Source organism: Austrofundulus limnaeus, unplaced genomic scaffold, assembly GCF_001266775.1.
Source record: "Austrofundulus limnaeus strain Quisiro unplaced genomic scaffold, Austrofundulus_limnaeus-1.0 Scaffold255, whole genome shotgun sequence".
Lineage (NCBI taxonomy): Eukaryota > Metazoa > Chordata > Actinopteri > Cyprinodontiformes > Rivulidae > Austrofundulus > Austrofundulus limnaeus.
The window spans coordinates 223053-237543 of record NW_013952657.1 but is presented as its reverse complement, the minus strand read 5'-3'; the positions used below and the strand labels follow the sequence as shown (position 1 = coordinate 237543).

The 14491-nt window shown below is 38.2% G+C and overlaps 1 protein-coding gene across 2 annotated transcripts in view; it reads right to left on the bottom strand.

The window, feature by feature from the left end:
- Positions 1-14491, bottom strand: part of mdga1 (MAM domain containing glycosylphosphatidylinositol anchor 1) — a 276568-nt gene that overhangs the window by 64854 nt on the left and 197223 nt on the right. For both annotated transcript variants that reach the window (XM_014020516.1, XM_014020517.1), the window contains exons 9-11: positions 13322-13621; positions 5291-5557; positions 4999-5147 (exon numbers count right to left, since the gene is read on the bottom strand). In XM_014020516.1, the coding sequence (XP_013875970.1) occupies positions 4999-5147; positions 5291-5557; positions 13322-13621 (716 nt within the window). The remainder of the gene's footprint in view (positions 1-4998; positions 5148-5290; positions 5558-13321; positions 13622-14491) is intronic.

The window sequence follows — 14491 nt, the reverse complement described above, 5'->3', positions numbered from 1 at the left end:
GACATATTTTGAAAATTAAATGTCAAAGTTTTATTTAACATTTTAATTAATTTACACTTTGAGCAGTCTTGGAGAAGAAAATGAACATACAGTTTGGATTATGTATTTATAATTTTACTTATGAGTCAAAAAAATCAGGTACATGTTGAAAATGAAACAGCATTTCTATTAATCCATTTTAATTAGGATTATGGAACACAATCGCTTCCATACCATAACAACTTGCAACAACTGTTTACCAATGCCATTTTTAGTTGCAATGCTGCATCCAACTGTAAATGGCATAAAACTCACTCCTTTACATTGGCAGCTCACAGCAAGCAAGAAAAATAGGAAAGATCAGGAAAAGAGAAAAAAAATGCTGAGATGTAAAAAAGTAAATCAGGCTGGGAGGAACAAAAAGAAGAGCTGCTCATATTAAAATGAGAAAAAAAAGAAGGTAAGACTAAGTGAAAGCTTGAGCATAAAATATACAATTGCTCATTTCATGTCTCTCCAAAGAGTTTTACTTAATAAGAAAGCATCCATATCATAGAGTAGGAGGGGATTTAGCAATTCATCTGCAGGGAGGCTGCTGGCAGATCCCACAATCCTCCTGCTTCTCTTACACAATCATATAAACCTCAGCCAGGAGTGCATGATTCACTATTATTCTTCCTGTCTTGTGATTTACACTCACTAATCCATAATGCATGTGACAAAACAAGAAACTGGTCTCAGGTTTCTCTCCTAATGTGCAGTCTCCGGATCAGTCTGTGTTCAGGACAATCTATACATCTAATGAATGTATAAACCGTGTTAGCATCCGGCTATAAATCAAACAGGCTGAGACTTACTGTTTTCAGAGGATATCCCAGTACACAAATATTCTATTTTGTGAGTGTGAGTCTAATTTAACACTCCTCGTCAGGTTGTGAAAATAAACTCACGTCAGCGCCAAGTCAATCATTTGAGGACCAGCTAAAACCTGAGAAAAAATCAAATGTTAACTGTCTCTAAGCTGAAGCTGAATAAAAATGAAATCTGTCAACAGCAAAAACCTTCATCTAGAAAAATGATGCCTACCGTGATAAAAACGACATGTCACTGACTGTCTGATACCCAAATGCAGAACAGAAAAAGCTGTGTAAAAATCTGACATTTTGCAGCTTCCTGAGAACATCATCACTTCAGTGCTGGCCACTCATCTTCACACTCTCAGCCTCTTGAAAGTGAAAATTAGTCGTCTGATAAAACCAAACACTAAAAACGGACTATTTAACACGTAATGCATTGCTGTCATTGAGCTGGAGTACCCAGAAAATTAGTGCAAAAGAAAGAATTCAAACTAATTTTATAATATTTTTTATCTTAACGTGAAGTACTTTTACTATACACAATTTCCAAAAACTGCCTGAAACAACAAAGAAGTCTGAAAACTGAGTTTTACAAACTGATAATGTAAAAAAAAGTCTTTTGTTCATTCAGTTCATATTGACAACACATTTCTGGCACTAAAAAAGCTCTTGAAGTTTCATGTTTATGAAGAATTTGCAGAGTTGTGGGTATGTAGGATATTGTCTGTAAAAAATTTACACTCAAGCTGGTTTGTCTCGTCTGCTGCTACCTCATTATTCCCACTCCTTGACCAACACACCCTCTCTCCCTCTCAGCATGTGGCTGGATGTGGACTTTTTTTGCTGAGTAACTCCCTGACCTCTGTCCTGCCAATGTCTCCTCTACCTCTTAGTGCTCAACTCTGGCTCCAAGATCATTCAGCCCAGATTATTTCAGGTCACTTTCCGACCTGCTCTCCAGCTATCAATCAAAGCCAGTCCTTGCTCACATTAAGAAATCACGTTGCATCGAGTCATTGAGTTTGTTTTGAGCTTCACATTCCTAAAGTTCAAAACTTGGTTTATGCCAATTCACATCAGTCAGTGCAGTGCTGTTAAAGGTCAGCAAGTTCCACGCACACAATTATTTTTTTTTCTTAAACAAAAACTATGCATAATTTGTAAATATAGTATCAAATGTAACTGAATAAGGATAATACTGAAAACAACATAAATACTTTTCCATTTCAGGCAAAAAAGCTTGGAATTTAAAAGTAGGAAAAAGAGTATGGGGGGTGGGGGGGGTGTTTGTTGATTTAAAAAAAGCTTTTGACACTATTGACCGCACTCTATTACTTTCTAAATTACAGGATTATGGGATAAGAGGGATAGTCCATAATTGGCTGAATAGTTACTTGACTAACTGTAAACAGTTTGTACAACTAGGAAATATAAAATCAGATTTTCAAAGTATAAAATGTGGAGTTCCTCAGGGTTCAGTGTTAGGACCAAAGCTTTTTATTTTGTATATTAATGACATTTGTGAAGTATCTAAACAACTAAAGTTTATCCTGTTTGCAGATGATACAAATTAATTTTGTTCTGGAAATGATCTAAAAAACCTTATGGAACAAATGGCTAGTGAGATGTCTAAAATTAATGAATGGCTAAAATACAATAAATTATCAATAAATTGGAATAAAACTAAATTCATGATTTTTAGTAACAAAAAAATAGATGGCTCTACTATAATGTCCATAGAGGATAATATAGTGGAACGAGTATATGAAGTTAAATTTTTAGGGGTTGTCTTGAATCATAAACTTAACTGGAAATCTCATATAAAATATATAAAACAAAAACTATGTGAAGGTATTGGACTCTTAAATAAAGTAAAAAATATTTTAGAACAACCAACACTCCATACATTATATCATTCATTTGTTGCTCATTATATGACCTATTGTGTAGAGGTATGGGGCAACACATATAAAACCAATACTAAACCTTTGTTTGTGTTACASAAGAAAGTTATGAGAATTCTGTATAAAGTGAATGTTAGAGAACATACAAATAATTTTTTTATTCAATCAAACATTTTGAAACTACGGGATTTAGTTAATTTAAAAATTTTATTAGTTATGTTTAAAGCAAGAAAGATATTATTGCCAATTAATTTACAAAAGTTTTTTGTCTTAAGTTCAAATGACAGAACTAACCGAAGAAAATATGATTTTAAAAGTAAAACTGTGCGTACTACTTTAAAGCAAATGTGTATTTCAGTTTATGGGGTAAAATTATGGAATAGTTTGGATGACGATTTGAAAAAATGTTCTACTTTAAATCAATTTAAAATACTTTATAAGGAAAAAATTATTAAGTCTTATACACGTTTGAGTTAATGAGGAGAACAATATATTATTTGCAGATTCTATTTGTGATTTAATGTATGTGGCCATGAAAAATAATTGTAATTATTGWGAAAGGAGCAGGTTTATACAAGGTTTTCTTCTTCCTGCTCCCTTTTCACTCATGTATAGTATGTGTTAAACGAAAATGTGTTTGTATGTTATAATGAGGAAAATTGTTGAATTGAGTGAATAAACTCATTGATTGATTGATTGATTGATTGATTGATTGATAGGGAAAAAGAGCATTAGAGACAGCTATCTCACATAAAGCTTATAAAAAGCAAAGAATAGGTATAATAATGAGGAAAAACAAGATAGAGGAATAAATCCAAGAGTACTGCTGGGCAGTCACTGATTGTCAAATATACTGTTTTGGTACGTTCACACCGAATGCGTTTTGAGCGGCAGGAGCGGCTGATTTACATGCAAAGTCTATGAGGACGCGCCTCTAGGGGTCGTGCGTCGCGTCACGTACGTTTTGGGCGGCGCGCAAGGAAGGCGGAAGGAGCACAGAGCGTTTTCCACGGAAGCCGCCGCCGCCCGAGTCGCCATCAGAGTTCAAATATCTGAACTTTTCGCTGCTCGACTTGTCTCCCACTGAAAACCAAAACAGACGGACTGGAGATCTTTACCTGAAGTCGACCATGTGCAGTTGGATTTCCTGGCAGGATATATCAGCACCGATGTGGATCAGCTGCTCCGGATCAAAAAAATATGTCCGTCAGCTGGCAGCTTCTGGAGTGGTGAAACTAACCGAACAAATCGCCTCTAAATCACCTGGTGAGTTAATTATCTGCTGTGTGCAATGTTCACTTGCTCTTTAGTAAATAAATCAAAGCCATTTTCTTTTATTTTATCTTTATTCACCCGCCGAGGAGACGCTCCTCCCACACCCCGCTGCTGCTGCTTGTTCTGGTCTGAACACTAGTGCGTTCTTCGGTCTGAAAATAGCGCCTCCAACGAGAGACATTTTGTGCTTTTTGGCCACTCAAAACGCGTTCAGTGTAAACGTAGCATCAGATCTGTTAAACTGATTGCTTAAATAATGAATTTATTATGCTCCCAGTTCACAGTTAAATGAGTGTCTTTGCTCAAAAGCATTGCCTAATTGTGAATTGCGACCCTGAAAAGGAAGAAGCGTGTACAGAAAATGGATGGATGGATGGATGGATGTTAAGGATCACTAATTTAATCATCACCACTACCTTTTATACGAGACAAAGAACTTTTGAAACATTAACAAAAACCTGAACATGTCTGACTCAGATCAGTCTAAAAGGAAATATTACATTTTCTTCTCAACATTTGCTGTTTTCAGAGACAGCCATGGTGTTTGTCCTCACTCCTCTATGGTATTACCTTCTCAGACTTGTCTCAGCGTCTCCGTGGGCTCTCTGTATTTGCAGAGACAGAAAGCTAATGGAGTCTCGCTGTCGACCACAGCAATCACACTGTCATCCAGACAGGGAAAACTGCAGTGCTTACAATGAATTACCATAGATTAAAAAAAAATGTAGCTGTTCAAATTTAAGAAAAAAATAACCTGAAATAACCTGTGACGGGATATAATGTGACAAATCCATTAAGGTGTCAATCTAGATCTCACTTTGTGATTTGGCGACCTAACATCTATTTTGATAAACATATTAATCTGCTAGTGTTTGTCCATCCAGCTGTTTCCAGATCAGATAAATAAAACACAGTATGAGTGCAGAGACGAATGAATGCTGCTAAATGTGCTGCTTACTGGTGTTTGTGTGGGAGTACTTTACCTTCCGGACATTAAGCCAGTAGCCTATAATACGGTCTGTAGCCTGAGGATCCTTCTGTGTCCACTGCAGGTTATAGGAGTAGCTGTTGCTTGTCAAGATGCGCACAGGGTTGGGTGTATCAAAATAAAACTCAGAATTGTAGGGTTTTGCTAAAAAAATAAAAAAAAACAAGTAAAGAAAAAAAAGAAACATCTCTCAAACCAGAACAAAGTAGAAAATACAGTATATGTAATTATGCGTTTTAGAAACACATCCAAAACAGCTAAAGGTAAAATGCATTTATTTTTCTTACCTGAAACATTAAAAGTGCATGTTGATGTTCCTGCGCTATTGCTGACTCGGCACTCATAGGTGCCATTGTTGATGGGTTCCAGTTTGAACTTCAGCTCTGGCGTCTCCTTCGGGTCTGGCGTAGACATTCGGATAAATTCACCTTTTCGTAACCAGCGGATTTCTGTTAGACGGGAGGGATTGGACCGTACCACTGTACATCTCAGGGTCACAATCTGAAAGTTTCTGGAACGAACATCCTGAAAGACTGGGTCCAGAATCGGAGGGTCTGTGGAGACAATAGACCATTTTAAGTCCATAATCCTTAGGTTTTCTAATGATTAAGAGCCTAAAAACATTTAAAGAAGGAGGGGTCAAACCTTTTGGAAGTTGTCATAAATTAATCTCAAACATCTTTAAAAAGCAGAAAAGAATGTGATTGTAATGCACAGAAAATTATTATATACACAGAAAAGACCAGGGGTCTCATTTATAAAGGATTGCGTGGAAACCATACTAAAAGTGAACGTACGGCCAAAAGGCGGAAGTGGCGTACGCCAAAAAAAATTCAGATTTATAAAACCGTACGTACGCATGTTTCTGCGCATCTTTCGTTTATAAATCACAGCCGCACGTCAGAGTTTGCGCACGAGGTCCCGCCTCAGGTTCTACCCTCTACACGCCCACATTCAACCATAAACAGTCAATGTAAAGTACCTCATGAATGTTAAGATGTATTTAAATCAGTCAGCTGATCAATGCCAACAAAAGTGATTGGTTCAGACTCACTCCTTCGTGAGTCTGGAGGTTGACAGGTGCTGACTGACAGCTGCTCACGTGAACAGAATGTCTGTAATTGACACAGATTTTCCCACATTTTGCTTTAGAGTAATCTAACGATTTTTATAAAAAATAAAAATAAAAAATCTCAGCTTCAAATTAATTTTCAATCAGATCCTATAGGATGATAAAAACAATAACAATTAAATAAAATAAGTCAGGTAAAATTAGGAATAAGTCCCCCGCTCTTCTCCTCGTCCTCTCTCCCTCCTGCCTGCTCTGTTACCCGCGGCAGACCCCCACCCCGCGCGCGCACGCACGCACACACACACACACACACACACGAATGCACGCATCCCCCCTGCGCGCGCGTGACAAACACGGACTGGATACACACCCTGCGCGTGTATTCAAAGCTTTTGCTGTCCTGTTCTTATGGGGAGGGGTCTGTGGGTCAGGGTCGTCTGAGGAGGAAGCAGATAAATGGAGTTGCGCACGGGAACTTTTATTTAAGTCTGATTCTGAAGGTAAATTAAATATCTGACAGTGATCATTACACAGTGTGGCTCTAATTCCTCACTTCACCATCTGTGTCGCAGTTTCACGTCTCCAAAATGAGCGTACGCATGGGTCAGAGCTGGCGTGAGGCACCGCACATTTTCACGTCAAGTTTGGATTTTATAAATCACAACCTTGGCGTAAAAAGTGGCGTACGCAAGTTTCTGGGCTCAAATTGTGCGTACGCCAGTTTTATAAATCCGACCCCTGTTCTGACAAATTATCACCCTCAAAACAACTGTTAGTACAAAAAATATCAACAAAGAAAAAGAAAGGGATCAGGCATTACAAGACACGGTCTCATTCCTGCTCCTAACCTATCCTAACCGCTACTTATTAACCTGTCAGAAGTGATGTGTGGCTCTGCGACTAATGACTGACCTGCCACTGTTGCCCTGAGGTCACCGGAGACACAACACAGCCAAATTACTCTGCCACAAATCACAGACGTACGACTTCACCCCTGGCTAATCATGTAGATAGACAAGCCGCTAATAGTGCTACCGCTACATGAACGGTGATGAGATTTGGTGTTAAGGCCCCCAGAGGTGAGGCAGCATGACTGTCTCTGTATGAATCAAGTTTATCAGACACAGATGTGTAATTACACTCTAATCTAAGCTATGGATGTAATTTAGACAGATACAGAACAAGTTGTTGTAAGGATGGGCGAAAGACACAGAGAGATAACACAAGAGAGGCTCCTGAATTGTTTTATACAAAATGAACAGATGTTTTGTGCTGACCAGTTGTTTCAGCAAGCAATCATTTCCTCATGAAGTTAATATTTAAATACATATATAAACTACACAAAATGTATGTATGTATGGATGGATCTTTTATGATTTATTTTAAAAAATTGAATGTATCTTTCTATTTTATGTGTCTCCAACTTTGCACAGATACACTTGTGCATCAAATATGTACTTTTAAAAGATATTTGTAATTATTTTGTAGCTTAAGATTTTCTATCGCTAAATGTCAAATTATGATTTTAAAGTTAAACATTCAGGAGGAGAAAAAGAAAAGAACTTCAACAGAGCATTTTGTGTTGATAGGACATATTTTTCAAGGTATAGTAAAGGCCTCAGAAAGGTACTTTTTATTTTTTTTATTTTATTTTTATTTACCGTTATTTTACCAGGCAAATCCCATTGAGATCTCAGATCTCTTTTTCAAGGGCGGCCTGGGCCTGAAGGCAACCTATTGTACATGTTTTTGTGTTGTGGGGGAAACCGGAGTACCCGGAGAAAACCCACGCAAGCACGAGGAGAACATGCAAACTCCGCACAGAAAGACCCCAGGTCCGAACCGGGGATCGAACCCAGGACCTTCTTGCTGTGAGGCGTCGGTGCTAACCACTGAGCCATCGTGCCGCCAAAAGCTTTTAAAGCTCAAGATGATGGCTGTCGAGCAAAACAAACAAGACATTTAATCAAAAGGCTATAAGGTGATAAACTAATGAATGTTTAGTCAATTTTATGAAAACTGTTCAAGGTTTATGAAGTTATTTTGCTGTAACGTCACAACTTTTTGTCTACTTGTTTTGTTTTGCTCAGAAAAATTTTATTGAGACCATTCTGTTTCAATTTATTTCGCCTTCCATGTTTTTAAACTGCCTAACTTAATAAAATGGATCTGATTCAGATTAACTTGAGATACAATGGTGAAGTGATATTTATTTCTTTGGACCTTTATATCTTTTGAAATATGAAGAAAAGCTCCTCAAAGTTTTCATTATAGTAGTTACCAACAACCTGAAATCAATATGCAAAATCCTCAGACACAAAATAAGTCTAACATGCTTCTAATAATTTAAATATATATAAAATGTAAATGTATTGTGACTCAACTATTGACGTCAGACTATTTGTAATTTGCTAAATAATTTGAGTAAACACAGGCAGACCATATTTCTTATTAGAATTCAGTTTAACATTCTGTGTTTGTAGTTCAGTCCAAAGAACATGAGTCAGCATCTGAATGCTAAAAAGACTAGGAAGCACCACAGCCTTTGCCTTCACAGTTTCTGAATTCTTGTTGCTTTTTTTGGGTCCAAATTGTATACTCTCCTGTTTATTTAACCAGATTAGGCACTATGTGCTCATTACTTTGTTCTTGACTTCCTTGAACTCTAATGCTACATTCACATCGAATGCGTTTTGAGCAGCAAAAAAGCGCACAACACCTCCAGCTGGATGCAAAATGTTCAGACCGGGACAGAGACCAGACGTGCATCTGAAGAGGGAGGAGCGTCTTGGTTTTTTTCTGGTCTGTTTTTAATAGCGGATGAAATGAAGATAAAATTAAGAAAATGGTTTTGTTTTATTTACTAAAGAGCAAGCAAACGTTGCGCACAGCAGATAATCAAGTCACCAGATGATTTAGAGGCGATTTGTTCAAGTAGGGTTCTCTGCAGAACGTGGCCCAAATCGTCATTGGCTAAGGTCTTAATGTGGGCGAAGACGTCCCTGCTCGTGACTGGCAGAGGTCTTGATGTGGCTGGAGATGGCCCAAGAGATGTGATTGGTTGGATTGACGGTGGGGTATGAGGCTGGAGGCAGCGGGGAGCAGTGTTGCCAACTTAGCAACTTTGTCACTAGATCTAGCGACTTTTTAGACCCCTTTAGCGACTTTTTGGGAAAAAACATCGCTAGATTTGTCTGACAAATCTAGCCCCGGTGTTTTTAGAGGCTTTTAGGAGCTTTGGCGACAGCATTTTCCAAGCACTTTTTTCCTCTCACTTTTTTCTCCTCTGTTCCTCCGCAAGCAGCGAGCGCGAAGGTGAGCCCCTCCCCCTTCCTAAAGCCGTCCGACTCACTGAAGCCTCGTGCAGCACCCCCAACCCTACCCCCAGCCTCGGCTGAAGTCAGCTGAGAGGAGAGACCACTGCAAATAAATCACGCATGCGCAAAGCTGTCACTGCTTCTAAGCAGGATATTGTAATATTTTTCTCTGGTACTGTCTCTGTAAACTAAATCTCTGGACCCAGCTGTGTTTGACTCACAGATCAGTCACTTCACCTCTTCCTCCCTGTGTCTCCCGACATCGAACTGTCTGCAGATTAAATTTAAAATTCCCACAAATTTAATTTATGTGGATCTAAGCATTGAAGTCATAAAATTATTTTTATTTCATTAAGTTTAATTGCAGTTCTAAACATATTTAGTGTTTTTATTCACTTTTTTTCTCTTCATCATCTCTCCTATAGTTCAGATCACAATTATTGGCAAACATCCAACTATGCAAATTAAGTGATGGCATCATCTAGCAACTTCTGGCGACTTTTATGACAGCCAATAGGGACTTTTCTTGCTCAGGAGTTGGCATCACTGGCGGGGAGTAGCTTAGTCGAGTTGGGCAGGAAGTAACATGTTTTTTTAGTCATAGCTTCAGAAAGGAAAGTACTAGTCGCAATTTGAACGTCGTACATGTGAAAGGATGTGTAACAATATGTCTTGGTTAAAACATTCCTAACCAGCATGTAAAGAAATCGCTAAAAATCAATATTTTTTACAGGCTGGTTAGGGATGTTTTAACCAAGCCATATTGTTACGCATCCTTTCACATGTATGACGTTCAAATTTTGTGTAGCTAACATTTTCCTTTCTCAAGTTATGACTAAAATTAATCTTAAAAAACATGTTGCTTCCTGCCTGACTGACCAAGCTACTCCCCGTTGCCTCCACCCTCCTCAAACCCCACCGTCAATCCGACCAATAACATCTCTTCGGCCATCTCCACCCACATCAAGACCTCAGCCAATCACAAGCAGGGACGTCTCCGCCCACAGGACAAAACCTACTGCAGAGACCCCTTACTTTATTTGTTCGGTTAGTTTCGCCACTCCAGGAAATGCGAGCTGACGGACTATTTTTTTTGTCCCGAGCCCAGTACGAGCTGCTGAACCACATCGGTGCTGATATCTCCAGGCAGAACACCAACTGCAGACGATCAATTTCAACTAAAGATCTCCTGTCCGTCTGTTTCGGTTTAGAGGGCAACATTCAGGAAACTATCCTGTGGAAAAATGAGTCTCTCTGATTGGTTGCAAGACGTGTCGAGCGGCGAAAGTTCAGATTTTTTAACTCGGGCGTCGGCTGCTTCCGTAGCACCGCATGCACGGAAAACGCTCTGCCGCCCCTTCCGCTTTCCTTGCGCACCGCACAAAACGGACGTGACGAGACACACGACCCCTAGAGGCACGTCTGGCATAGACTTTGCATGTAAACGGGCTTTTCCTGCTGCTCAAAATGCATTCAGTGTGAATCCACCATTATAATTGTGCTTACACAGCTGTGTGTTGAAGAGGTGACTGATGTGTGAGAGGTTAGTGTACTCCTGTGGTCTGATTAGTGTATGCTCACACAACCTGCTCCTGCTCATAGACATATATTTACATAATAATGACTAAACCATGGGAAGGGTAATAAGAAACAGGCAAATTGTGGAGCAGTTGATAAAAACAGGAAACAAGGATGAAAAAAATATAGGTGAGTAACGATGTTGAGTAACCACTACAATTTGAGATAAAAGTTTATATTAGAATTCTTTAGACAAGCCTGAAAACTTCTGTGTTGGAAGCTGCTTGGGTTACTTCAGCTTAACTTTACAAGTCTTTACAAAGTCTCTTAAGCTTCGTTTTTCAATTATTTTCCTCCTCATTTGGATTTATTGGCACCATAATGTGCACCATGTTGTACACCAGCACCGTATTGCATATTAACTGTTATCTGTCTTACTGAATACAAAATAGATTCCATCCAAGAATGCAACACTGACCAAGGAAAACCTACAGTAAAAAAACATTTACATGAGACTGAGAGAAGGAAGGGTGTTTGTTAGGTTTTGAAAGAGAAAGGTGAAGAAGTTCTCTTCAAAAAGACAACAATGAGGAAGACAGATGACAGAGAAAGTCTGGTGTGAAAGTGGAAGAAGTCAGTGATTGAGTACAGGAGGTGGTGAGTGAACGAGAGGATGCAGAAAGACAATGACGAGTCAGAGAGAGGGCTTCTCTCATGGCCAACAGTTAGCTGATTGATGATGATGAGAGTGGCAATGAGGAAGAACCTGCTCCTCTCTATGGAAGGAAAACAGAGAGCAGGGGATGGAGAAACTAATTCAAGGCAAAAACGTAGGAGAGGCAAAAGCAGCAAAAGTCTACATATCTATTTAATTAAATCTGGCGCTCTTTTCTTATACAAGTAAACACCGGGAAGAAAAGAGACATCTGATTAATTTCAAATGTGAAGCAAGGTGGGCATAAAATAGGTCAGCAGAAAAAGGAGACGAAGGATCTGATTTTCTGCACGGTCAAATCTGTAGCCATAGAAACGTTCTCATTTACGTTTGTTTTCAACTTGCTTATCATTTTCACTACTTTGATTTGTATCAAATTATACTTCTCCCTCCTTCTACCACTCCTTATATTCTAGTTTTTTTTTCTGAACCCCATTTCCCCCCCAATCTCAGCCCCTCTCATACTGTATATCTGTCTCTTTGCTGTTTTTTTTTCTGTCCAAAGTGGGGTGACCACCTGCTCCATTAATCAGAGTTGGCTCAGTGGGGAGAGCAGTGCTCACAGAGTGTTGGCCTTCCACCCTGCCACCATTAGCAAGCCAACTAAAGACTTCTTACAGAAGAGAGGAGAGGAGAGGAAGCAGTGTTTGTGCCTTTATTTATCAGCTGTGTCACAGTAGGAAATTAAGATATTCACATTCACACTTGGCATTATAGAAATGTACAGAAATGTTTGACTCTCTGCAGGATGTCAACTTGCTTTATATGTGCAGAACTGATGCAAATGATTCATTTTGTTTTCAGTTTCTTAATTTTAACAAATTAGAGTTGCGACAATGCACTGCATCATTTTCTGTTACCTGAAAACTGCACCCACTTATAGACTTTAAATTTGTTTCTGATTATCATTTAAAATAAGAATATGTCTGTTAGTTTTGCACTGTTAAAGGTCAAGGTCTCTGTGACCACATGCTGTGATGGCATCAGTACTTCCTAAGGGGAAACTGGCACAAACTTCTACTTTTTATATTTGTAACATTGAAATTTGGTCACAGAGAAGGTTAAATTAAAATAATTTATTTAGAACTTGTATGTTTAACTGTTTTTAATGGCAGCAGCCCTCATCTGCTGTAATACAGACCTGTTGCTGCTCTTCTAAAATACAATAAAAAATAGTAAGATGAAAAAAATGCAGCCAAATAAAAGCTTGTCTTTCTTTAAATGTTTTATTTTCATTTACCAGTTTGTTTGACTTGAAATAGATGGCTAATTGGGAACATGAAAAAAATAGATTAGCTAAATTATGCTGTTAATTTAACTCAAATTTAAGGAATTATAGATATATTGTTGTGCAAAGAAGCAGTGCAGTGGCTATATATCTACTAACCCTTTAAACTAGTGAATATTCTCAATAAACTCTATATTAATTTCTCCTTCCAGAGTTAATGAGGCCCAAGATTAAAAACAAACAAAAAGAGAATATCAGTCATGTGAATGACTTTCCAGATCATTTAATTTAAAAACAAACTCTTGTGTTATAATTCAAACTTTGAATGAAGAGAAGTGTTTAAATAAATTCATGGGGAAGCCTAACCAACTCGAAATTATTCCCATCATTCAGCAATGTCAGGCACCTTTTTATTGTTTATTGATATTTTAATGTTTATGTCTTTAGAGTAAAGTCATCTGTACTTACATTGAACGTTTAGTTGAACTTGTGCCTCTCTGCGTTTGATGTTAAGGCCGTTGTACGGAGCTGTCTGACAGCGATACAACCCCATCATGTCCCTGCTAACATTTCTTAGCCTCAAGCGGCCGTCAGGTGTCTCCACTACAGGCGTCCCAGAGGGCATCAGCAGGTCCTTCTCTGTCCGTGACCACAGAACTGGAGGACGAGGTTTGCCATCAACCACCAAGCACACCAGTTCGGCGTTCCCTCCCTCACGAACACTTACGATCTGACCTCCTGATGGGACTGACAACACTGGAGGAGAAACTGGAGGGAATAAAAATAAGAAATTTTACAAAACAGAATACGAGATCTACCACAAAATAATCTGAAAGTAGCCTGATTTTCATGACATTAGACCAGCTAATTCAGCAAAGTGATATGTTGAGATAAACTTAATATTTGTTTACTTTGTAATTACAGTATCCACTTAGCATTGCAATACATTAGAGTGATATTATTGATTTGGCCATGTCCATCTTATCCACCCATTATCCACACATTATAGAAATAAGGACTGTATGAATGTCAAAGGTGCTTATTTTGATGATTTAACTCATCAACTCTTTTTTTAGAAGGAAACAAACAAATGCTTGTAGAATGAGAAGAATGTATCTTCAAAAAGCTGTTTAAAAAGTTAAGGGACACACCTGACTTTATGGACAAAAATTGTAGTACTGACGTACTAGTAGTCCTTAAGTATGACACAGATAATGGTGAACCGTAAATACTTTGCTCCACTTTACTTCTTCAAAATGATGCACAAAAGCAGAGACAAAATGGATAAAATTAAAATATGTTGTCAACATGATAATTGAAAAAAAATAATTTTTAGTTACCTTTGAATGGATTAATGCAATATTAATGTTTTATGCTGAACAATTAATTCAAGCATCAAAGAACTGCTGGGAAGAAGCATGTATTTTTTTTTAAGATCAAAACAAATTACACATTTTTTATGTTAATGAATTTATATAGATTAGGTATACAGCGGGTAAAATAAGTATTGAACACGTCACCATTTTTCTCAGTAAATATATTACTAGAGGTGCTAATGACATGAAAGTTTCACCAGATGTCGGTAAAAACCCAAGTGATCCATACATACAAAGAAATCAAACCATAAATGTCCAGAAA